The sequence below is a fragment of the Dipodomys spectabilis genome, unplaced genomic scaffold, assembly GCF_019054845.1.
Source record: "Dipodomys spectabilis isolate Male_0828 unplaced genomic scaffold, ASM1905484v1 ptg000173l, whole genome shotgun sequence".
Lineage (NCBI taxonomy): Eukaryota > Metazoa > Chordata > Mammalia > Rodentia > Heteromyidae > Dipodomys > Dipodomys spectabilis.
This window is the reverse complement of record NW_024870850.1, coordinates 4,402,078-4,425,415: the sequence shown is the minus strand read 5'-3', so window position 1 is coordinate 4,425,415 and position 23,338 is coordinate 4,402,078. Positions and strand designations below refer to the sequence as shown.

Genomic DNA, 23,338 nt, shown 5'->3' with positions numbered 1-23,338 from the left:
TTGAAGCCTGATGAAACTTGGCCCAACCCTGCCCAGGGTCATGGGTATGAGTATACATCTTGCTGCTATAACAGCATAATGTGGAGATTTCTGAGGCATGCTACAAAGACAGCAAGGAGTCTTGTACCCATAAGAGATACCTATGGGTAAAGGTGTGGGTGAGGGGGTAGACAGAGAAATCACATATATTTGTCTACCTAGGCCTTCCATTCTGGGCCATCATTCTCATCTGTTTGGCGGGACTCCTGGGTCTCATTTCCTGCCTGATCTGCTGTTTCCTGGTAAGAGAAGATGACTTGTCTCCTTCTACTTAGGTTGTGAGAATATTTAGTACAATCCAGCATCATCTAGTGGTGTGTGTGTGTGTGTGTGTGTGTGTGTGTGTGTGTGTGTGTGTGTGTGTTTGCGCGCGCGCGTGCTGGCTTCTCAAGGCTGGTGTTCTGCCAACTGAGCTGCAATTCCACTTCTGCTGTGTGTGTGTGTGTGTGTGTGTGTGTGTGTGTGTGTGTGTGTGTGTGTGTGGTTTAATTGGAGATAAGAGTTTCCTGGATCTTTCTGCCAGGCTGGCTTTGAACTATGATCCTCAGATCTCAGCCTTCTGAGTCTCTAGGAATACAGACATGAGCTACAACACTTAGTCTGAATATGTGGTTTTGTCTGCTCTGTGTGTGTGTGTGTGTGTGTGTGTGTGTGTGTGTGTGTGCGTGCATGTGTGCATGTGTGTGCATTCATGTGCATGCACACACACGTATGCCAGTCCTGGGGCTTGAACTGTCCATGACCTTGTATACTGAAGGCTAGCGCTCTACCACTTAAAGCACTCCTCCACTTCTGGCTTCTTTTGTTTAAGATAAAAAGTCTTACAGACTTTTCTGCATAGGCCGTCTTTGAACCTCCAGCCTCAGCTCTCAGCAGCTAGGATCGCAGGCCACCAGCCCCCGGCTCTGTGTTTGGTTGTGGATGGGCCACATCCAGGATAGTGGTCCCATAAGATTTTCTTGCCCAGAGACATCACAACCATCTTTTAGTCAGTGTAAGCCCATTCCTGCAACTCCCCCAATGGCAGCCTTCTCTAAAGATGCATTCATTGGATGCACTGACTATGTGTCATAAATACAAATTCTTAGTCCGGTGCCCATGGCTCACACCTATAAATCCTAGCTACTCAGGAGGCTGAGATGTGAGGATTGTGGTTCAAACCCAAGATCTGACCAAATAAATAAATCAAGAGTGAAAAGAAAGAGCTGAGGAGAAACATCCAAGTAGAAAGAGGAAGACAAGAAAGCCATTAGGTTATTTCACCCCTGTGGTATCCCTTACCTAAGTATCTATATTGTTCATTCATTTTTTCATTTTCTCAGTCATGAAGCTTGGACTCAGGGTCTGTGTACTGTCCCTGAGTTATTTTGCTCAAGGTAAGCACTCTACCACTTTGAGCCACAGCATCACTTCTGGTTTTCTGGTGGGTCCTTGGAGATAAGAAGCTCACAAGGACTTTTCTGCTCAAGCTGGCTTTGAACTGCAATCCTCAGATCTCAGCCTCCTGCTAGGATGAGCCACCAGCACCTGACTCTGTCAATTCATCTTCCCCCTCTTCTCACTCATGCAGGTGACCATCTGCCGGCGGAAGAGGGAAGGAGATTACCAAGTCCAGCGTCACCGCCTGGGCTATTACCTGCCACACCTGGATCTCAGAAAGCTTCAGTGAAATCCCTCCGGCGGGGGGGCCATGGGTGAAATAAACTATACTGCCCCCCCATCTCCTCTCTTTCTTCAGTTGGCCTCTGACTGATTCTGTGGGAACTCAATAAGAGGTGTTTTGTAGGGTGAAGGCCTGGTTCAGGTGGTAGAGCGCCAGCCAATGGGCAAAATTATCAGATGCTAAGCTCAAGTAGCAGTTTTAAACCAAAAAATAAAAGAGGTGTTTTTCTTTTGTTAAGGCCTAGAAGTGAATTTCACATTTTTTATTTTTCACATCATGGTACCCTTCATGGACACCAGAACTGGGTATATCAGTAGTAGTAGTAGTAGTAATAAAATAATTAAAAACACTAAGGTAGAAATGGTAATTGTATGAAAATGAACATCTTGTTTCCATGTGAGATTTTCACTTCCCACTGCCCAGTACATGTCTGCCCATGGCACCAATGCCAGCTGCCACACTCTTCTCTCTCTCTCTCTCTCTCTCTCTCTCTCTCTCTCTCTCCTCTCCTCTCCTTTTCTCTCCACCCTTCTGAGTTTGGAATCACAGCCTCCACACTCTTCACAGAATCAATTCCTGTTTTTGGTTGTTGTGGGGCTTGAACTCAGGGCCTGGGTGCTGTCCCTCAGCAATTCAGCTCAATGCTAGCACTCTACCACTTGAGGTACAATGCCACTTCTGGTTTTCTGATGGTTCATTAGAGATAAGAGTCTCACAGACTTTCCGGCTTGGGCTGGCTTTGAACCATGATCCTTAGATCTCAGCCTCCTGAGTAGCTAGGATTACTGGCGTGAGCCACCGGTGCCTGGCTTCATTTCCTATTTTTTGAATCAGTTATTACATAAAATGGACAAAAAGCCAGGCACTTGTGGCTGAAGCCTTAATCCCAATCACTCAGGAGGCTGAGATCTGAGGATCATGGTTCAAAAACAGGGCAGGAGGGGCTGGGAAGATGGCTCAGTGGTAGAGTGCTTGCCTTGCATGCCCGAGGCCCTGGGTTCAATTCCTCAGCACCACATAAGCAAAAAGAAAAAAGCCGAAAGTGGCGCTGTGGCTCAAGTGGTAGAGCGCTAGCCTTGAGCTGAAGAGCTGAGGGACAGCACCCAGGCCCAGAGTTCAGGCCCCACGACTGGGCCCAAAAAAATAAAAAAACAGGGCAGGAAAGTCCGTGAGACTCCTATCTCCAATAAACTACCACAAAACCAGAAGTGACGCTGTGGCTCAAAGTGGTAGAGCACTAGCGTTGAGCAAAGAGCCCAGGGACAACATTTGGGCCCTGAGTTCAAGCCCCTCCCCTCCACACACACAAGGACACAGAGACCATGAGTTTATTCCCATTCAATAGCTAATGAGATGGATGACTCTGAAAGGTAAGATAATCAGCCGGGCACCAGTGGCTCACGTCTGTAATACTTTCTACTCGTCTGTAATACTTTCTACTCGAGGCTGAGATCTGAGAATTGTGGTTCAAAGCCAACCCAGGCAGGAAAGTCCCTGAGACTTTTTTTTTTCTGGGACATTTTTTTTTTTTTTGGTTGGTCGTGGGGCTTGAACTCTGAGCTTGGGTGCTGTCCCTCAGCTCTTCAGCTCAAGGCGAGCACTCTACCGCTTGAGCCACAGTGCCACTTCTGATTTTCTAGTGGTTTATTGGAGATAGAGTCTCATGGACTTTCCTGCCCAGGCTGGCTTCGAACCGCAATCCTCAGATCTCAGCCTCCTGAGTAGCTAGAATCACAGGCATGAGCCACCGGCACCCAGCTTTCTGGGACATATTTATGCTTATTGCTAATGTAGGACATCCTCCACCTAAAACATCAAGTTTTTTTGTCTTTTTTGGTCGGTTGTCGGGCTTGAACTCTGGGCTTGGGCGCTGTCCCTGCACTCTTCAGCTCAAGGCGAGAGCTCTGCGCTTGAGCCATAGCACCACTTCCAGTTTTCTAGTGGTTTTTATTGGAGATAAGCGTCTCACAGACTTTCCTACCCTGGTTGGCTTTGAACCGAAATCCTCAGATCTCAGCCTCCTAAGTAGTAGGATTACAGGCATGAGCCACCGGTGCCCCGTCCTTGTGAGACTCTTATCTCCAATTAACCACCAGAAAACCAGAAGTGGTGCTGTAGCTCAAGTAGTAGTATGCTAGCCTTGAGCTGAAGAGCTGAGGACAGTGCCAGGCCCAGAGTTCAAGCCCCACAACTGACCAAAAAAAAAATTTATAAATTTTAAAAGGTAAGATAATCACTAAAACCTAAGTTACATACCTAGTCAAACTATCCGTTAAATGTGGGGATCACTGGATGCTGGTGGCTCACTCCTGTAATCCTAGCTACTCAGGAGGCTGAGATCTAAGGATCTCGGTTCAAAGTTAGCCCGGGTAGGAAAGTCCGTGTGACTCTTATCTCCAATAAAAACCACTAGAAAACCGAAAATGGTGCTGTGGCTCAAGTGGTAGAGTTCTCGCCTTGAGCTGAAGAGCACAGGGACAGCGCCCAGGCCCAGAGTTCAAGACCCATAACCGACCAAAAAAAAGGAAAAAAAAAAGAAATCAACTGTCTACTTTCCATGTTACGCAAGGGAAGGGAAGGAGAGGGAAGAGGAAGGGAAAGGGATGGGAGGGGAGGGGAGGAGTGGGAAAGAAAAGGAAAGGAATTGCTGTCTACTTCTGTGTTACATAAAGGGATTTAATAAAAATATTTATGGTAAAGTTTCAAGAAACTCAAATCCAGAGCAATCCCAGACTCTGCAAGGAGACATTGCCCCAGAGCCCAACTCTGTTTCCTCTGTGATATTTTGGTGTAGGTAATGACGATCATTTTTCCTTTCTCAGTCTCTTCTGCATCTCCGCCTCGCTGGCCAGCCTATCTACTAGCAGGGCTAGGGCCAGCCTCTCTCTGGCCGCCTTCACCTTCTTTTCCTGGATCTTTATATCTTCCTCGGTGACCAGAAATTCTCTGCAGAGGAACGGTGGCACACGCAGCTCCGCTTTGGCCGGAATCATCTCCACAAAGGGCAACGATGAGGCCTGACCAGCGTGAACACCTGCCATCCCGGCTTGGTCGAGCAAAGCACCTGTGCCTGCCGCGATGTGTTTCTGCAGAGCTTTGACCAGATCCAAAGTACTTAAAAGATCACCCACACTGCCGTAGGCCTGGACTCCTTGAAGCCTGTTCTGCCAACACACCTGTTGGGGTTTCTCTAAGTTCTCCTCCCAGTGGTCGAACCTAACCTCGTTGTCCGGATATGATGTAATTTTAGTGACTGGCCTCTTAAAGGAGTGACTGGACATCCGCAGGGGGATGGAGAGGCCTAAGGAGGGCTTTGGGTCAGGTGGGTGGGTGCAGTCATTTGGCTTCCTCTGAGAAATCTTCGCCATCAGATTCCTCCTCTACCCCTATAAACAGACAAGTTGGGAAGTTGGATGGGAAATCATCAGTGATCGCTGGGTGATGGGGCTCATGCCTGTGATCCTAGCTACTCCAGGGACTGAGATATGAGGATCCCAGTTCAAAGCTAGCCCAGGAAAGAAAATCCCTGGGCCTCATCTCCAATGAACCAGCAACAAACAAGTAGAGTGGAGGTGTGGCTCAGGGATATCTTGAACTCAGGACCCCCCACCTCTCTCTCTTTGCTGGTGCTCTCCACTTGAGCCACAGCTCTACTTCCAGCTTTTTGCTGGTTGATTGGAGATAAAGAATCTCAAAGGCTTTCCTGCCCAAGCTGGCTTTGAACTGCAATCCTCAGATCTCAGCCTCCAGAGTAGCTAGGATTACAGGTGTGAACCATCAGTGCCAGGCTTCATTAATCTCTTGTCATATGTGTGCTTTAAGTACTTAGATCATAGTCACCCCCTTTTATCCTCTTCCTTGGCCCTTCCCTCTCCTCACTGGCTCTCACTTCCAAACAGCCCTTGCTTCACAGCTCTAGATCCATATATTGATAAAACATCTGTCCTCAGTCCGGATCATTTTGCTTTAACATAATGATCTCCAGTTTTCTCTATTCTTCTACAAGTGACATCATTTTTCATGGCTGAATAATACTCCATTGTACTTATGTACCATGTTTTCCTTATTCCCTTCTAGTTCATCTATCACTCTTGGGCATATACTCATTCTTTGTATGTGTTGGCATATTGAGTTTCCCCAGATCCTGGATTGGATTTGCTCTGCTTGCTTTTACTGTTGTGTTTTCTTCATGTACAGTCCAATCCTCTTTAAATGTCTGTGCTAGTTCAATGGGAAATTGTAAACTACTAGGTTGAAACTGGGGGAGGGGGAGGGTTCTAGTGGTTGAATCAGTGATAATCTCCCAATGATTCTCATGTTTCCCTCCAGTTAACTGAGATTTCCTTGAGTCTCCAATTGGGATGAGTCTCTCATTCCTTCTTACAGCCTCAGGGCCTCCATATTCCAACAGAGTGCTACTTTTTCCTCTTCTCCTGTTCCCACCCAATGTCCTTCCTAATTTAAATATGCCTACATTTCTCCCTACAACCTGGAGATCACATTGGCCCCACCTTCCTGTGATCTCTCTCCAGCCACTTCCTTCTTCCCAGTCCGCTCAGCCCAAAACCCCAGAGGTCAGGCCCCTCTACCTCATCTTTCTCTCATCTCTTACCTCCTGCCAGGTCTGCAGATCAGGACAACCTTCCATCTCCAACCTTCCATCTGCACATCACCATTCCACAGCTGCTTCCCCACCCCAATAAGGTCACAATGGCCCTTTATTGTTGTTAGATCCGAAAGGAACTATTCATCTGTCAGCTGACACCATCTTCAAGGAGAAAGCTTTCATATATATTTGGAGTGACCTGAATTCTGCTTTACATTTGTGGATCTTTTTTTGTTTTTTTAATATGTGTGCTAGTCCTTGGGCTTGAACTCAGGACTTACGCACTGTTCCTGAGCTTTCTTATTTTTGCTCAAGGCTGGTGCTCTACCACTTGAACCATAGCTCTACTTCTGGCTTTTTGGTGATTCATTGTAGATAAGAGTCTCAGGGAGTTTCCTAGCTGGGTTTACACCATGATTCTCAGATATCAACTTCCTGAGTAGCTGGGATTATAGGTGTGAGCCACCAGAACCCAGATACATTTGTGAATTCTGTAAACTCTAAATATGGAACAGGTATATTTGAGAGAGGGATGGAAAGAATAAAACAAAAAGGAGGAAGAATGAGGAAAGAGAGGACAGAGAGAGATAGGAAGGAGGAGGAAATAGGAAACGGGAGGGAGAAGAAAGAGGAAGAGGTAGAAATAAAGACATAAGACATAAGACACAAAAGGATAAAAAGAAGCTAGAGGCTGGAGACTGATGCCTGTCATCATAACTATTCAGGAGGCTGAGATCAAGAAGATCATAGTTTGAGGTCAGCCTGGACAGAAAGTCCAAATCAAATAGCAAAAACCAGAGCTGGGGGCATGGCTCAACACTAACCAGGAACAGATAAGCTGAATGAGTTCTAGCCTTTGAGTTCAAACTCTAATACCAGAGGGAGAAGGAGAGGGAAAGGGGACACAAAACAGGAAAGACATATGTCCAAACTGGTGATCCTCAGCTTTCATCCTCACTACTCATCCCTAGCCTTGAGAGGCATCCCAAAGAAGGCTGAAGTCAGCACAGAGCTCCATGATCTGAGGTCTAGACTTGCATCCAACTCTTCACGGAGACCTGCCTCCTCTGCCAAGTTCATGGCTCCAGACAGGGGCCATCCCAGACCTCCTATCATGGCCACAGAGAGCGCAGGAACCACACCCTCTGTACCTAAAGTGACAAGAGTTCTCTGTGTACGTTCCTGAGTAGCTGGAGGCACCAGTGCCCAGCTGTGGCAGGATGTATGATTGGTTCTATTTACACACTGTTAAGCTGGTGCAGATAGTGAGGACCCCAGCTCCCCACTCTAGGGCTCCTCACTGCCTACATCAACCTGAACTCCTTCAAATACGGATACCATGCTGGAACTGTAGAGGTTGGAGCTGGGATTAAGTCCAGCAAGGGCCTGGCAAGCCAGGGCACAGAGAAGCCTCACTGTCTGAATAACTAGAATTGGGAGGTAATTTGGTTTCTCAGGAAAGGCAGGAGGCATCAACCGAAAGATGACTCAAGACAATAACCCTCATTTCCCCTCCTTCCCACGGGTCAATAAAATAACACTCCATGCACTTTATTTGTCATGTCCACTCTCACTCCCTTTGGCCATCCCCTCCCTCAAACACAGTTAAAATGCAAGTTTTCTGAGGGCAGGGAATTTTATATTTGGTTCCATAATCCCAGGATCTGAAACTGTACCTGAGGAGAAGCACAATGGGCATTAATTCTAGCATATACACAGGCACAAATACACACACACATACAAGTACCCTGCGTGTCTGGAAGGCAGAGGAGAAATCAGTTACCTCTGGGTAAAGGACTAAGAGGGATCCCTACACAGCCATCCCTGGAGTTAAACGCCCCCCACGCCCCGCCCTTATCAAGCCACGCCCATATGAACCGCGCCCAGTCCCGATAAGCCCAATTCTGGTCTCCATCCATTACTGGCTCCGCCCCCGCCTACCAATAGCCCCGCCCCGAAACACTGGTCCCGCCCCGGAAGTGGTCTTCGCCCCCAACCCTGGCCGGGCTCTCCCGTGCTGAAGTAACCCAGGGCCTAATCTCACTCTTTCTGAGTAAACCCAACAACTGGACCTGAGGAGGAGGCACGGCCGCCGCCCGTCATCACCTTCCCCGCCTACCCTCGAGTCCCCCAACGTCTCCCCGCGACTGACAGCCAGAGCCGGAAGTTGACAGCGGGGAGAGCCGCCCACGGCTGGCAGCGGAAGCGCGGGGCGGTCGGCGGACAGCCCTGTGGCGACCAGAGCGGGTGGACGCGCTGCGAGCCCCGGGTGGACCCGGACGCGGTGAGCGAGAAAGGGGGAGGAGGGGCGTGTTACCCCAGGCCGCCGGCTCCGCGTCCCCGGGTCCCTCCCGGGAGCCCCGGTTCCTCCCGCTGAGGCCTCAGGCGCTACTCGCCCTGGTCCGCCCGGGTCTCCTCCGCTTGGGACTCGGCGCTGCCCTCACCCGGGGAGTCTGCACCCCGGAGACTGAGAGCACTCCAGGGGGCCAGTCTGCACCCCGGAGGGTGTGTCTGCACCCCGAGGGGAGTCAGCCACCCCCAGGGACCCTGGCCAAGCCTGGGGACATTGCTTGTTATTTAGCCAGTGCAAACCCACCCCGCCCCCCAGCAAAGAATTTCGGCAGTGCAAAGTTTGGAAATTCCACTGTCAAGTTTTTTTTAAGTGTCAGGTTCTGGGAGAACTATGTAAACTGTGTTGGTGCAGCGCCCTCACTGCTAAGGCCTCTAAGTGACGAGTTTGCAGCATCTGATATCACCCTGGGCTCTCTCTCCTCCCAGCCAAAGGAGTTGAGCAAGTCAGAAACACAGCCTTCAGCTGCTCTCTGCTGTCCTCAGCCCGGGCCTGAAATAAGGATACAGGTTGATCCATTGTAACAATGAGGCCTGATGTACAAGACACAATGTTGAAAACGAACTTTACAACTTGGTGGGGGGATGGAGGAGTTGGAGAGGTGGGGAGGAAAAGAATGGTAGAGGGAAAACAGGAGGTAACAAAACTCAATAGGAAATGTACTCATTACCTTACTCATGTAACTGTAACCCCTCTGTACAGTATCTTTACTATACACACACACACACACACACACACATACACACACACACACACACACACACACACACACACACACACACAAGGATCAGGAAAGTCCTGTCAGGCAGTGGGCTTCTATTACATCATACTAAACATCACACAGGTAATATAAAAAGAATAAAAGTTTTTTCCTATTAAAAACTCATTACTACCAATTAAAATGTCAGAAGTCACCTTTGTACATTTCATTTTTCAGGTCAAGGAGCTCATCATTCAAGCTCAGATTTGTGTTGAAGCCAGGGCTCACTGATCTAAGTTTCATGTGTCCAGGTAAGGACCATACAGAACTTGGATTGTTCCAAGAACCTGAGAACTGGCTTTGCTTGTGCTGGAGCTATAACTATGAGGAGCTATAGGCCTGAAGGTTGTGTGTTTGTGTGTGTGAGCTTGCACCCATCCTGGGACTTGAACTCAGAGCCTGGGCACTTTGCCTGAGCTTTGGTGCTCAAGGCTAGTACTCTACCACTTGAACCACAGCTCTACTTCTGGATATAGATAAATGGAGATAACAGTCTCATAGATTGTCCTTTCTGTGCTGGCCTCTAACAATGATCCTCAGATCTCAGCCTCCTAAGTAGCTAGAATTGCAGACATCTGTACTGATACCAACAGTTTGGTTTTGGTTTTTTAAACAATCCTACAGATAGACTCCAGGACCTTATATACACCAGACAAGTGCTCTGCCTCAAAGCCACATCTCATTGCCTTATTTCTATTTTCTTTCTAGTTTTTATATACTCTGTGTGTGTGTGTGTGTGTGTGTGTGTGTGAGAGAGAGAGAGAGAGAGAGAGAGATTTGGATTTGAACTCTGCGCTCTCGGTGAGCAAATGCTCTACCTCCTGAGCCACACCCCAAGTCCATTCTGTTTTCTAAGCCCACACCCAGTTCATTTCTTGAACTAGGGATCTGGGTTCTGTCTCTGAGCTCTTTTGCTCAAGGCTACCACTTGGACCTCAGCTCTACTTCCAGTTTTTTGCTGGTTAACTAGAGATAAGAGTCTCAAGGACTCCTTAGCTAAGCTGGCTTTGAACTGTGATCCTAGGATCTCAGCCTCCTGAGTAGCTAGGAGTACAGGTGCACATCCAGCATCTAGCCACTTTTCTGTCATTTTTCAAATAGTCTTTTGGTTTTGCTTACATCTGGCCTCAGACCTCAGTCCTCCAACCTGTGGCTCCCATGTAGCTGGACTCACAAGTGTGGGATTACCATGCCCAGCTGTTCTTTGAGATAGAGCCTCACTTTTTGCCTGGACTGACCTCAAACCAGCATCCTTTTTATTTGCATATCCCAAATAGCTGGGATTACAGACAAGATTCACTGCCATCGCTTTCCTTTTACATTCTTGAGATAATAGTTGCCTACCATGGAATGCATAGTCTTGGGTTACAGAATTTAGGATGATCAACTGCCTCTATTCACTCAGGACAGAAGGCATACAGTGTTCAAACTAGAGCAGGCCTAGACAACCAGGGCATTCCATGGCTTTGTAGCTCCCTCCTCCAACTTTAAAGCTATCACAGTGCCATTCTCAGATCTCTCTCCTTTTTTCTCTCTCTCCTTCTATCCCTCACCTTCAAAACACCTGCTTCCCTTGACTCTCCTCTTACAAGGACCCTTAGAATGCCATCTGTGTCATTCTAGGAAAGCATGTGCACCTGATTAAGTCTTCCATCTGCAGAGGAAGGACACACTCACACAGGCCTGGGACTAGAACTCAGGTGTGCACCTTATTGGTGGCAGGAAGTGGTTGCTTACCTGTCTTCCCAGAAGTCCAGGAGTCTGTGACTGTTTCTCCATGTGGCCCAAAATCCACTGTTGGGGTCCAAGCCCATTCCTGCACCATGTTCCCTCCCTCCTTGATTTCTTCTTTGGGACACACAGAGCTCACCAAGACCCCAAGAAGCTGGTCTTACAGGGCTGTATTTTGTCCTGTGACTACATAGGAGGAAGCTCTCCGTATACACTGTTGTTCCTCTACTGTGCATGGTTCCCCTTAAATTGACCAGAGGTGATTGTCTTCATCAGTAAAGATTTTTGCAGGTTTGTGTTTGTCTTACTGGTTACATGTTTCTCCTCTGGAGAAAGCCCATGTTTCCTTTTGATGGCCACAGGATTGGCCATTGTTATCTGTTCTAAGTAATGCTCCAGTGAAATAATGCCACTGTGAACATGTAATGCCCCAAAGAACAAGTGAAGTAATGCCACAGTGAACAAGTCCACATATGCTTCACCAAGGCCAGGAATCAGGAAGAGGAGGGCAGGCTTCTGTAACTTTGTTCAGCCTTGCACCTGTCCTTGGGCCCTTGTTCCCAGAGGCTGTGGTCCCCTGGGCTTTGCTGACAGGACATGTGAAAATAGCCACTGTGGTGGAGCACAGGGGACTGCCGGAGCTGCCACGTTGTGGTCCTGGAGGTAGCGGTGGCCAGGTGTGAGGAGCTAGTGGAAGATGAGGGGAAGAGACAGAAACGTTGGCTGGGTGAGGAAGAGGCCAGGCAGTGAGGGAAAGAAACCCCTGCTTGGAGCTGGGGGTGGCGGCCCCCCTCCCCTGTCATCTTAGCTGATCCAGAGGCTGAGATAGGGAGGATCACAGGTTGAGGTCAAGCCACAAGGGAGGTGATTTGCTCTGTTGTTGTGTAAGACCCCTACACCTTAGTGAAGCCAACAGTAACCACTGGTTTCTCTGACAGCGTTTGTGGGTGAGGAATTCAGGAGTGGCTGGGGAAGATTCTGATTTGGGAACAGCCTGCAAGGGCTACACATCTGAGGCCTACCATCTCCTGGAAATCACCCCCAAGGTCTCACTCACGGGGGCCATGGGCCTGGGCAGTGCTGCTAAGTATTCTCCCCACAGCTGCCCCAGAGCAGCTGCAGAGCCTTCCAGCCCTTTCCTCAGGTTCACCCCTGAAAGTGACTTAGAGCTACTGAGGCAGAGGCTGCCACAAGCAGAGTGGACCTAGGCTATGGAGAGCAGGCCTAAGGCCCTGGGTGAAGGTCTCTGCCCTCACCCAGAAAGATGGGCCTTGGTTCCAAGTCTGCAGGGACCACTTGTTCGGTGTGGAGTTGGTGCTGTGACTTGGTAAAGCCAAGGTCTTCGAAGCCAGCAGGGCAGTGATAGTCACTGCTAGTGTCACGGACATGGGTGGGCTGTGCCATCCTTCGTGTGTGTGTGTGTGTGTGTGTGTGTGTGTGTGTGTGTGTGTGTGTGTGTGTGTGTGTGTGGTGTGTGTGTGTGTGGTGTGTGTGTGTGTGGTGTGTGTGTGTGTGGTGTGTGTGGTGTGTGTGTGTGTGTGGTGTGTGTGTGTGTGTGTGCGCATGCGCCGTGCACGCACACACGTGAGCGGCAGCACAGGCGGCCATGTGGATGTCCTGTCTATTCTAGGGGTGTCCCTGGGGGTCCCAGGACGTCTTCCCTCCACCTCTGCCCTGTGGTCAGTAGCTCTGCCATCGGAGTCGCAAGATGACAGCTGCAGTCCTGCTCCCAACTTGTGGTGAGACTCTGGGTGCTTGAAGGCCTAGACCCCCAAGAGAGGCCAGATGGGGGCTAAGTAGGAGGCAGGACAACAGCACAGCAGCCCCCAAGACCACAGGGCTGGAGAGCGATCTTAGGCCTTGGACTTGTGTGGTGGGTGTCTGCGATGAGCCAGCTCTGGAATATGTCAGACCTTCTGAAAGGGACCCCCCATGGGCCCCTGGAAACCTGTTCCCCCTCTGCCCAGTAGCAATGACCTGCTCCCAGGGGTGTCCAGGATTTGCACAGTTTTATAGCTGGGTTTCAAAACATCAGGTGGAGGTTGTGCCAGGTTGGAGGTGTGTGCATGTGTGAGTAGGGGAAATGAGTATGTGGGGCTGAATGTGGGGGTCAAGGGGAAGACAGTAGGGGTAAAGAAATGAGTTGAGTCACAGGTGAGGAGAGCAGTGTCAGAACACAGAGCAGCTTAGAGTATTCTAACTCATTCCTCTTCGGCAGCTCAGCCTCACCTATACCTGGCCTCTCTCCAGAAAGAAGGCCTGGGGAAGGAGAGGCTGGCCAGCGAGGTCCTCATGGGCTGGACACGTGTGAGTAGACACTTCCTTCTCCCATCTCATGGGGAAAGCAGGGCCTGTTGAGTCCCCAGGCCTAGCAGGTCTCCTTGGAGGTCAGAGTAAGCCACCATGTCCTCCACTCAAGGAATCATTCATTCATCCCCAATCATCCCTCCTCTGTACCCGAGGGAGGTGGGTTGTGTGGGAAGGGACATTCTGGGACACTGCACTGCCCATGCAGAGGGGCACTGGGGCCTCCCCAGCAGGCTCCGGGACTGAGCTGGGACATGTGCAATGCCATAGGACCTTGTGACCTTCAAGGACGTGGCTGTGGAGTTCAGCCAGGAGGAGTGGGCCCTGCTGGACACTTGGCAGAGGACGCTGTACAGTGAGGTGATGCTGGAGAATTGCCGCAACCTGGTCTCTCTGGGTGAGAGGAGCCACGCCCCACATCCATGACACAACTCACCTTTCTCATCTATAGAGGGAGAGTTCACACATTTGAGTTGCTCAGCGATATGCCCGCAGGGTAGACCCCACTGTAACTACAGGACGTTGCCATTGCCCTGCTGTGGTTTCGCTGTGGTCCTCCGCTGGAACCTTTGCTAACCCCTCCTCCTAGAAAACAGTACTGAGGTCCTGGAATGTCGAAGAGGTGAGGCCTCAGAGGCAAGTGTGGTGGGCACAAGCTCAGTAGAGGCACCGGTAGGAGGACTGAGGTGGGAGACTGGCCCCAAGCAGCAAGTCCAAGATCTTACCCAAAACTGGCTCAAGTTGTAGAATTCCTGCCTAGCAAGATTCACACACACACACACACACACACACACTCTCTCTCTCTCTCTCCAGTAGAAGGGGTAGGCATACTGTGAGATGACTGGACAGGGACTGTTTCCTGGCAGTGAGTGGGTCAGGACTCAGGGACCTATTCAGTTTTCTTGGTGGTGGTGGTGGTCATGGGGCTTGAACTCAAGAGCCTGGATACTGTCCCTGAGCTTTCACTCAAGAATAGTGCTCCACACACCAGAATCCTGATCCACAGATAACCTTTTTTCATTATAAAGTACCCAGCCTTGAGCATTTTATTATGTGGGCAGTTAAAGACTAAGACAGCTTTGGGAGAAACTTTCCCACTTGCTAGCACTTCACTGTCCTCTGACTGTGGGCTTGCTGTTCAGAACGCTTTATCAAATAGAGTCACAAAACACAAGAACTTTGTATCTGATTTCTATCACACAACATGCTATTTTAAAGGGTTAACTGATATAGCACATACTCATCGCATTCCTTTTCGTGGTTGATATTATTCCATCATATGGCCATAACATACCAGGCTTACCCATTCTTTGGGGCAGCTGTGAATCTTGAGCACAAGCTTTTGTTTTCCTGCCTTCCCTTCCCTTCCTATGACATCTGTGTTTCACCAGTTTGAGGCACTGGCAGGCTTTTTGGTGGAGGCCACCCCCGCTTTCCTTCCCGTAGCACACAAGAGTTTGTGTCCCCCATCTTCCAATTCCTTCTGATCATGGCCGTCCCAACACAGAAACACACGTAGCATTGTTCTGGCTTGCATTCCCCCATGATGGGTGCCCTAGGATCATCCATATCCTTATTGGCTATTGCAAGGCCTACTGAAGGCAAAGAAGGCAAAGTCTAGTGAACCTGTAGATCAGGAACAGGTTGTCGCTGACTGGGGTGAACCTCTGTGTTTTGTATTGTACTCTCATCTCAGAGTGGAGGAAAGATGGTGGGCACAGGTCATTTACAACATCACCATCAAGTTCTCTGGCCCACATTCTGCTACTTGTTCACCATCCCATTCCTTGCTGCCTACTCTGGGGAAGTTTCCAGACTTCCTGCTTGGAAGGGGGAGGACAGGCTTTGTAGCCCCCACATCACCAACTCTACTGCTGTGGCTATTTCCCAGTCTTGGGCTTGAACTCAGGGCCTGGAAACTATCCCCAAGTTCTTTTGCTCAAGGCTAGTATTGTACCACTTTGAGCCATAGTTCCACTTCCAGGTTTTCTGGTGGTTCACTGGAGATAAGAGGTTAGACTTTTCTGCCCAGGGTTGGCTTTGGACCATGATCCTCAGATCTCAGCCTCCTGAGTAGCTAGGAGTACAGGCATGAGCCACCAGCACCCAGTTGCTGCAGCTTTTCCCAAGTATTTCTCGAGCCCCTGATGTCCCTCTGTTTGTGCATGCCAGAGGAACAGTGGGGGGGGGGGGGAGGGAACTGTGGTCCCCACCTACAGCACTGCCTCATGTCCTCCTCTGTGGACTGGATCTCTTTTTTGCCCTGACTTCCTATTCTTCCTGGCCCACAGTTGAGGACTTGTCCTTGGGCTTTAGCAAGGACTGTGCCTGTCCCATCACCCTGAGTACTGAGTGAAGTAGTACTGAGTCCTGCCTTCTTGGTCCTCAGGAAGGTTCTTACTCTCATTACTATCCAGCAGAACTACTCCCTGCTCTAAAGCCATACTTCCATCCTCCAAATGTCGGCCTGCCCTGCATGGAGATGTTGCCCTGAACCACCTCCCTCCATCGCTTTTTTTCTCTCCATCTGCAGGGTGCCATGTTGATGTGCCCAGCCTGGCTGCCCAGTTGGAACTCTGTCCCCAGGTGGGGACAGAGGAGAGTGGAGTTGTCCAAGACACCTGTGCAGGTAAGCGCCTGCAAGGGACCACACGGGGCGAAGGAGTCAGAACATCCTAGCATCCACTGGGGACCTGTGCTCTTTTCGGATGGAGATGGAAGGAACACAATGGTACGGTGCTTTCAGCTCTCCTCGTCATCTGTGGCTTCTGGGGAGAGGGAGAGGAACAGCTCTCTCCTTCTGGAAGGTTAAGTCCCAGCTTGCAACCTAGGAGCCTTCTTGTCACTCTCTTCGCAAGCTCAGTTTGTTTTGTTTTTTGTTCTTTTTGGTACCAGTACTGGGGCTTGAACTCAGGGCCTAGGCTCTGTCCCTGAGCTTTTCTTGCTCAAGGCTGGCACCCTACCACTTTGAGCCACAGCTCCACTTCTGATTTTCTGGTGGTTAATTAGAGATGAGTGTCAGGAGCTTTCCTGCCCTGGCTGGCTTCTAATCATAATTCTCAAATCTCAGCCTCCTGAATAGCTAGGATTACAAGCATGAGCAACCAAGACTTGTCTTGAGAGACCTTTTTTGGGGGTCAGTCATGGGGCTTGAACTCAGTGCCTGGGCACTGTCCCTGAATTCTTGTGCTCAAGGCTAGTGCTCTATCACTTTGACCCACAGCACCTTCTGGTTTTTGAGTGGTTAATTGGAGATAAGAGTCTCACAGACTTTCCTGCCCAGGATGGCTTTGAACCTTGATCCTCAGATCTGCCTCCTGAGTACCTAGGATTATACGTGTGGGCTACCAGCACCCTGCAAATAGTCATTTAAAAAAGAAGTACCTAAAATCTCCCCTTCATTGCAAATATCCCTGGAAGTAATTTCTCAGAGTGGACCTCACTAATGGGTTCACTCAATCATTTCTTTTTCTCCATCAACCTAAATTCTTTTCATTCTGTTTCAGAGTTGGAGCATGCCCTTCAAGCCAAATGGCTAAGTCCTGAAAAGCATGTTTTTAGAAGACAGCAGTCTAAACGTGGGAAAACAGTAAGACTTAGCATGGATGATCTATGGTTCCCCATAGTAATGTCAAAAGTCAGAAAGAGCTGGGCACCAGTGGCTCACGCCTATAATCCTAACTACTCAGGAGGCTGAGATCTGAGGATTGCGGTTCAAAGCCAGCCCAGGCAGGAAAGTCCATGAGACTCTTATCTCCAATAAACCACTAGAAAACCGGTAGTGGTGCTGTGGCTCAAGCAGTAAAGCGCTCACCTTGAGCTGAAGAGCATAAGGACAGTGCCCAAGCCCAGAGTTCAAGCCCCACGACCGACAAAAAAAAAAAAAAGTCAGAAAGACAAAGTGTGCAGAGTCATTGTGGGAATGTCACATTTATACATGAAAAAGTGGTGTGACACTGGTGATTTTACTAAAGAGTGTGAGCGCCAGACTTCTTCACTGAAGGTTTCCACAAGTAAATATTTTCACTCCTATTTTGGCAGTTTGAAACATACATGGGTCTTAAATCAATTAGAAAATGTCATACTTAAGCAACTTATAGCAAAACTTGTGTGTGCATGTGTGCACATGTGTGTACCCCACGCACAATGATCCTGGGGTTTGAACTCAGACGCTGGATGTTATTCCCTGAGCTTTTTCCCTTTGTTTTTTTTTTTTGGGGGGGGGTGGGGGTGTTTATTGGAAACAAGAATCTCACAGACTTCCCTGCCCAGGCTAGCTTCGAACCACACTCCTCAGATCTCAGCCTCCCCAGTAGCTAAGATAGGCTACTGACGTCAAACATCATTTTAAATTAAAGCTGGGGCTGGGAAGGTGGCTCAGTGGTAGAGTGCTTGCCTTGCATGCATGAGGCCCTGGGTTCGATTCCTCAGCACCACATAAACAGAAAAGGCCAGAGGTGGCGCTGTGGCTCAAGTGGTAGAGCGCTAGCCTTGAGCTGAAGAGCTGAGGGACAGCGCCCAGGCCCAGAGTTCAAGCCCCACAAACAAATAATAATAATAATAAAGAGCCGGGCGCTGGTGGCTCACGCCTGTAATCCTAGCTACTCAGGAGGCTGAGATCTGAGGATCGCAGTTCAAAGCCAGCCCGGGCAGGAGAGACCGTGAGACTCCTATCTCCAATAAACCACCAGAAAACCGGAAGTGGCGCTGTGGCTCAAGTGGTAGAGCACTCGCCTTGAGCTGAAGAGCTGAGGGACAGCGCCCAGGCCCAGAGTTCAAGCCCCACGACCGACCAAAAAAAAATAAAATAAAATAATAATAATAATAAAGCTAATGGCTTCACCAGGACTAGAGCCTTACTCAGGCACCAGAGGGCCCACCAGAGAAAGCATCCATCATCAGTTGGAGGGGAGCGGGGAGCATTCATGTTCTACACCAAGTAGCACAAAATGACAGCCCGCATCCCTTACCCGGCAGGACAGCGGCCATGGCAGGGCGAACGTCAACGAATGCAGCCAGTGTTTTAAGGTGTTCAGCACCAAGTCCAACCTGACCCAGCACCAGCGGACCCACACGGGCGAGAAGCCGTACGGCTGCACCGAGTGCGGCAAGGCCTTCAGCAGCCGCTCGTACCTGACCATCCACCGGCGGATCCACAACGGGGAGAAGCCGTTCGCCTGCCGCCACTGCGGCAAGGCCTTCAGCGACCCGTCGTCGCTGCGGCTGCACGTGCGCATCCACACCGGGGAGAAGCCCTACGCCTGCGGCCAGTGCTCCCACGTCTTCCGCACCAGCTGCAACCTCAAGAGCCACACGCGCACGCACGGCGGGGAGAGCCACCACGAGTGCCGCCAGTGCGGCAAGGCCTTCAGCACCCGGTCCTCGCTGACCGGCCACCGCAGCGTGCACACCGGCGAGAAGCCCTTCGCCTGCCGCCTCTGCGGCAAAGCCTTCCGCAAGAGCTCGTACCTGACGCAGCACGCGCGCACGCACACTGGGGAGAAGCCCTACGCATGCGCGCACTGCGGCAAGGCCTTCAGCAGCAGCTTCTCACTGACGGTGCACAAGCGCACGCACACCGGGGAGAAGCCCTACGCATGCGCCGACTGCGGCAAGGCCTTCAACAACCTCTCGGCGGTCAAGAAGCACGTGCGCACGCACACCGGGGAAAAGCCCTACGCATGCGCGCACTGCGGCAAGGCCTTCACCAGCAACTCCTACCTCTCTGTGCACCAGCGGCTGCATAGCCAGTGGACCTGACCCGTCCTCCCCCCCCCCCCCCGCCCCCACGCAAACACGTACGGGCTCGCGCTGAGCGCGGGCACTCAGGGAGGCTCAGCCAAAGCTCCAGGTCTCCCGGGAGGCGGCCATGGCACGGAGGCCACTGAGGAAGCTGCCGCCGCCTCCTTCATAAGAACGCAGTTCATAGCGCTGCCCCCCACCGCCCAGTCTTGACGCGGCCGGAGGCCACCCACAGGACGAAAGCTTCCGGGAAACACGGCGTCAACGTGATGACATCAAGCCCCCAGCCGCCCGCCGCCGCATCCGGGAAACAGGCCGTGACCATGATGGCGTCAAGCCCTCAGCCGGCTTCCTCCTTTGAACCCATAGACGTGCCCTGCATTCGCTCGGAGGGACCTTGCGTCATCTCTATACAGAGCTTCATCTCGAGGTCACCCTGGTGGGCCCAGACGACGCGGCATAGGAGCCCTGGGACCCAGAGGACAGCAGGAGAGCCTTCCGGGCCGGGGCCCGACGGCGGCCCACCCCCAGCGGGGGCTGGGGACGCAGGCGACCCCCACAGACCCCGCAGTACGCCCAGCCTTCCGGGGTGCACCGTGAGACCACAGGGGCTGCAGGAAGGCTTCGCGTGTCCCCCCGCTTGCAGAGACCCCCGAGCGTCCATTCCAGAGAGGAAACCCCAAAGCCTTCCGTTGTCACCATCGGGGAAACTTGGGAAGGTGAAACAAGGAAAGGCTTCCGCGATGCCCTTTAACATTGAGGAAAGTAGGAACGTTTTCCTGGAGGCCAAACCCCCAAGTGTGCTAATGGGGGGCGTTTTCCTGCATGAGTTTGCACACAAGCCAACCCGGGGGGGGGCGGGCTTCAGCCTCCCCCTTAAGTAATGGTGGAGTAAGTGGGGGTGGAGCAGTCGTCACCAACTTTGATCCGCAGGTTGGACCGGTAGATCACCAATTTCTAGTCTTTGCTTTTGTAAGAACATTTATGCATTTATGTCCATGTCATCTCCCCAAAGTAAGGCTCCTGTTAACATCCCCACAATTTTTATTATAATTTGCTCTAAAGAGCAGTAACATGGTCATCAGAGTTCATTAAAACAAATGCAGCATGGTAACACAAGCCTATAATCCCAGCACTTAGGAGGCCCAGGCAGGGAGATGGAGAGCTTGAGGCCAGCCTGCACTGTTACAGAGCAAGACCTTGTCTCAGGAAGCCAAATTAATGCTAACAACATGCTCTTTAAACTATCAAAAAACTCTATATCCCAAAAGGATTTCTGAACCACTCCTGAGTGCTCTAGTTCATCCTGATGGATGAACTAGCACATACTGGCTGTTCCACACCTGGGAATGATAGACTGGGTGGGTGTGGGTAAGCATATGAGCTAGTGATCTCTCCAGTAATTTCTCTGAAACTGACTTGAGGCCTGGGCTGTGAAGGGATGGGTGTGTGTGTGTTCACACACGCATGCTCCTTTGTGTCATTACTAAGGCTTGAACCCAGGGCCTGAGCGCTCTCCACTCAGGCAGGAAAGTCTGTGAGAATGATCTCCAATGAACCACCCAAAAACCAGAAGTGGAGCTGTGGCTCAGAGTGGTAGAACACTAGCCCTGAGTACAAAAGCTTAGGGACAGCACCCAGTTCCTGAGTTCAAGCCTCAGGACTGGCAAGTCACAGCCTGAACTACGGGCTATTCCTATCAAGCACACTATAATAAAAGGTTGAATCAGGGTTACAGATGAGACTCAGGAATACACTCAGGTAGCTGAGTAGCTGCAAGGGGCTCCATTAAACACCCAAAAGACAAATTGGAGTGGACAACCTCTTAGCACTGCACATGAGAGGAAAGGAATGTAAGCTAGGTGCAGTACCTCATGCCTTTAATCCTAGCTACGCAGAAGGCAGAATAGGAGGATCAAAATTCAAGTCCAGGCAAAAAGTTCTTAGAACCCCCCTCCCATCTCAACCAATAAAAAGCTGGGCACGATGCCTCACACATCTGGCACCCCAATTATGCTGAAAGCCTAAACAGGATTGTAGTCCAGGCTGGCCTGGCCATAAATGTGACAGCCTATTCAAAACAACAAAAGAAAAAGGGTAAGGGGCGTGGCTCAAGCCACAGAACACCTGCCTAGCAAGCCTAAAACCCAGAGTTCAGACTCCAGTATCTCAAAAAAGTAAAAGGCCTGGCACACATTTGGTCTTTCAAAAAAAAAAAAAAGTTCAATAAAGAATAGTTGGAGCTGGGTGTGGTGGCTCACCCCTGTAATCCTAGCTACTCAGGAGGCTGAGAGCTCAGGATCAAGGTTCAAAGCCAGCCTGGGCAAGAAAGTCCATGAGACTCTTATCTCCAATTAACCACTCAGAAAACCAGAAGTAGCATTGCGGCTCAAGTGGTAGATAGCCTTGAACTGAAGAGCTGAGGGACAGCACCCAGGCCCAGAGTTGAAGCCCCATGACCACCACCAACAAAAAAAGAATAGTTGGGATGTGGTGGGATCAAGGTTAATGGCAGGGCTGGCAGCAAAAGACAGACAGGGTGTGATGGCTCATGCCTGCCATCCTAGCTACTCAGGAGGCTGAAATTTGAAGAGCATAGTTCAAAAGCCAGCTTGGGCAGGAAATCCTGAGAGACTCTTATCTCCAATGAACCACCCTCCCGCCCCCTGCAAAAAAAGCCAGAAGTGAAGGTGTGTCTCAAGTGATAGAGCACCAGCCTCGAGTAAAAAAGCTAAGTTAAAAGCCATGGGCAGTGGTTCACGCCTATAATCCTAACTACTCAGGAGGCTGAGATCTGAGAATCTCCATTCAAAGCCAGCCCAGGCAGGAAAAAGTCTGTGAGACTCTTATCTGCAATAAACCACTAGAAAACTGGAAGTGGCACTGTGACTCAAACAATAGAGCACTTGCCTTGAGCTGAAGAGCACAGGGACAGCACCCAAGCCCAGAGTTCAAGCCCCAGAACTGGCACATGTGTGTGCATGGGAATACACACACACAAACACACACATACACACATGACAAGTAAAAATGAGACGTTCTTCCACCATGAACCTTGCCCCCTATCCAGCCTTCACATCAGGTGTCTTCTGAGGGACTGTTTCCATTTTGATGAAAGTTCCAGCCCACTCATCTCAGTTCTCCCTCCTCTCTGACCCTCTCTGCCTGCCTGGCCAGGCTGTCAGCTTTTAAGGCTTCAGCCAACCTCTTTCTGGCTTGGTTTACCTTCTGCATCTGTCTCCGGACATCTGCAGCAGTCACTTGTTGCTTGAAGAGAGGCAGCCGCTGAGGGCCTCCATCTGGGATCACCGCTCTGTGATAGGGAGGCTGGCTTGAGGAGGGCTCTGGGTGAACAGGCCGATTGTCAGCTCCAGCTTGGCCCCATGATTTATCGTCCTGGCTTCCCCAAGACATGATTAATGAGGGATTCACAAAATCAAACGGAGGTAAACGCTGTCCTTCGCTGTCGTAAACCTGCAGGCCCTGAAGTCTCCTGAACCCGCTCAGTTGTTGTGGCTTGGCTAGCTTCCCCAGCACCTCCTCCTCTTCCTGTCTGTATCTGACCTTGCTATCAGGATGGGATGTGATTTTGGTCACAGATCTCTTGAAGACACAACTGGTCATCCTCACAGGTAGGATGGAGGACACCTTGGCTCTCTGCTGGCCCCTGGGGACACGCACGGCCTTCTTCCTCTGCAGAGTCTTAGGTAGGATACTCCTTTTCATGTTCCCCTTTAGCAAACAAAAATTAGGGGGAAAACAAAGGGAGGAGGAAAATGAGTCAGATGGAGGAAGGAGCTTCTCAGTAGCCATGGAAACATTTCCGGTTATCTCAAACCACTGTCCTCTCTCAGTTACCTGGAAAGCTGGTTTACAATTCGGGTTTGTGGAACCCAAGTAAGTTTGGGGGTAGGCATCCCAGAACTTACCACTTCCTAGTTGCCAGCTGTGGCTGCTGCTGCAGCCTTTCCTCCTCCTCCCCTCAGCTCTCCTGGATATCCAATGCATCAAGGTCAAGTGCAAACAATTGTCTACATTTCCAGGAGGAAGTTACTCCCTCCTCTCTTCCCTGTTTGAACATGTAATGATAGCACAATTCCCCCACCTCCACTCCCACCCCCGCTTACTGAGACCCAGAGA

General features: G+C 50.5%; 2 protein-coding genes across 2 annotated transcripts; one reads left to right on the top strand and one right to left on the bottom strand.

Moving 5' to 3' along the window:
• Nucleotides 1-4,506: 4,506 nt before the first annotated feature.
• LOC122119924 (methyl-CpG-binding domain protein 3-like 1) lies at nt 4,507-5,070 on the bottom strand. Its single transcript, XM_042693975.1, has one exon. The coding sequence runs from the start codon at nt 5,068-5,070 to the stop codon at nt 4,507-4,509; it is 564 nt and encodes a 187-aa protein (XP_042549909.1).
• A 3,348-nt stretch (nt 5,071-8,418) lies between these two features.
• On the top strand, nt 8,419-19,231 carry Znf557 (zinc finger protein 557). The gene is made up of 8 exons (XM_042693574.1): nt 8,419-8,592; nt 9,596-9,669; nt 12,780-12,888; nt 13,368-13,456; nt 13,727-13,853; nt 15,990-16,085; nt 16,963-17,045; nt 18,434-19,231. Exons 3-8 carry the CDS (start codon nt 12,858-12,860, stop codon nt 19,214-19,216), a joined length of 1,209 nt encoding a protein of 402 aa, XP_042549508.1. The 5' UTR covers nt 8,419-8,592; nt 9,596-9,669; nt 12,780-12,857; the 3' UTR covers nt 19,217-19,231.
• Nucleotides 19,232-23,338: the final 4,107 nt, after the last annotated feature.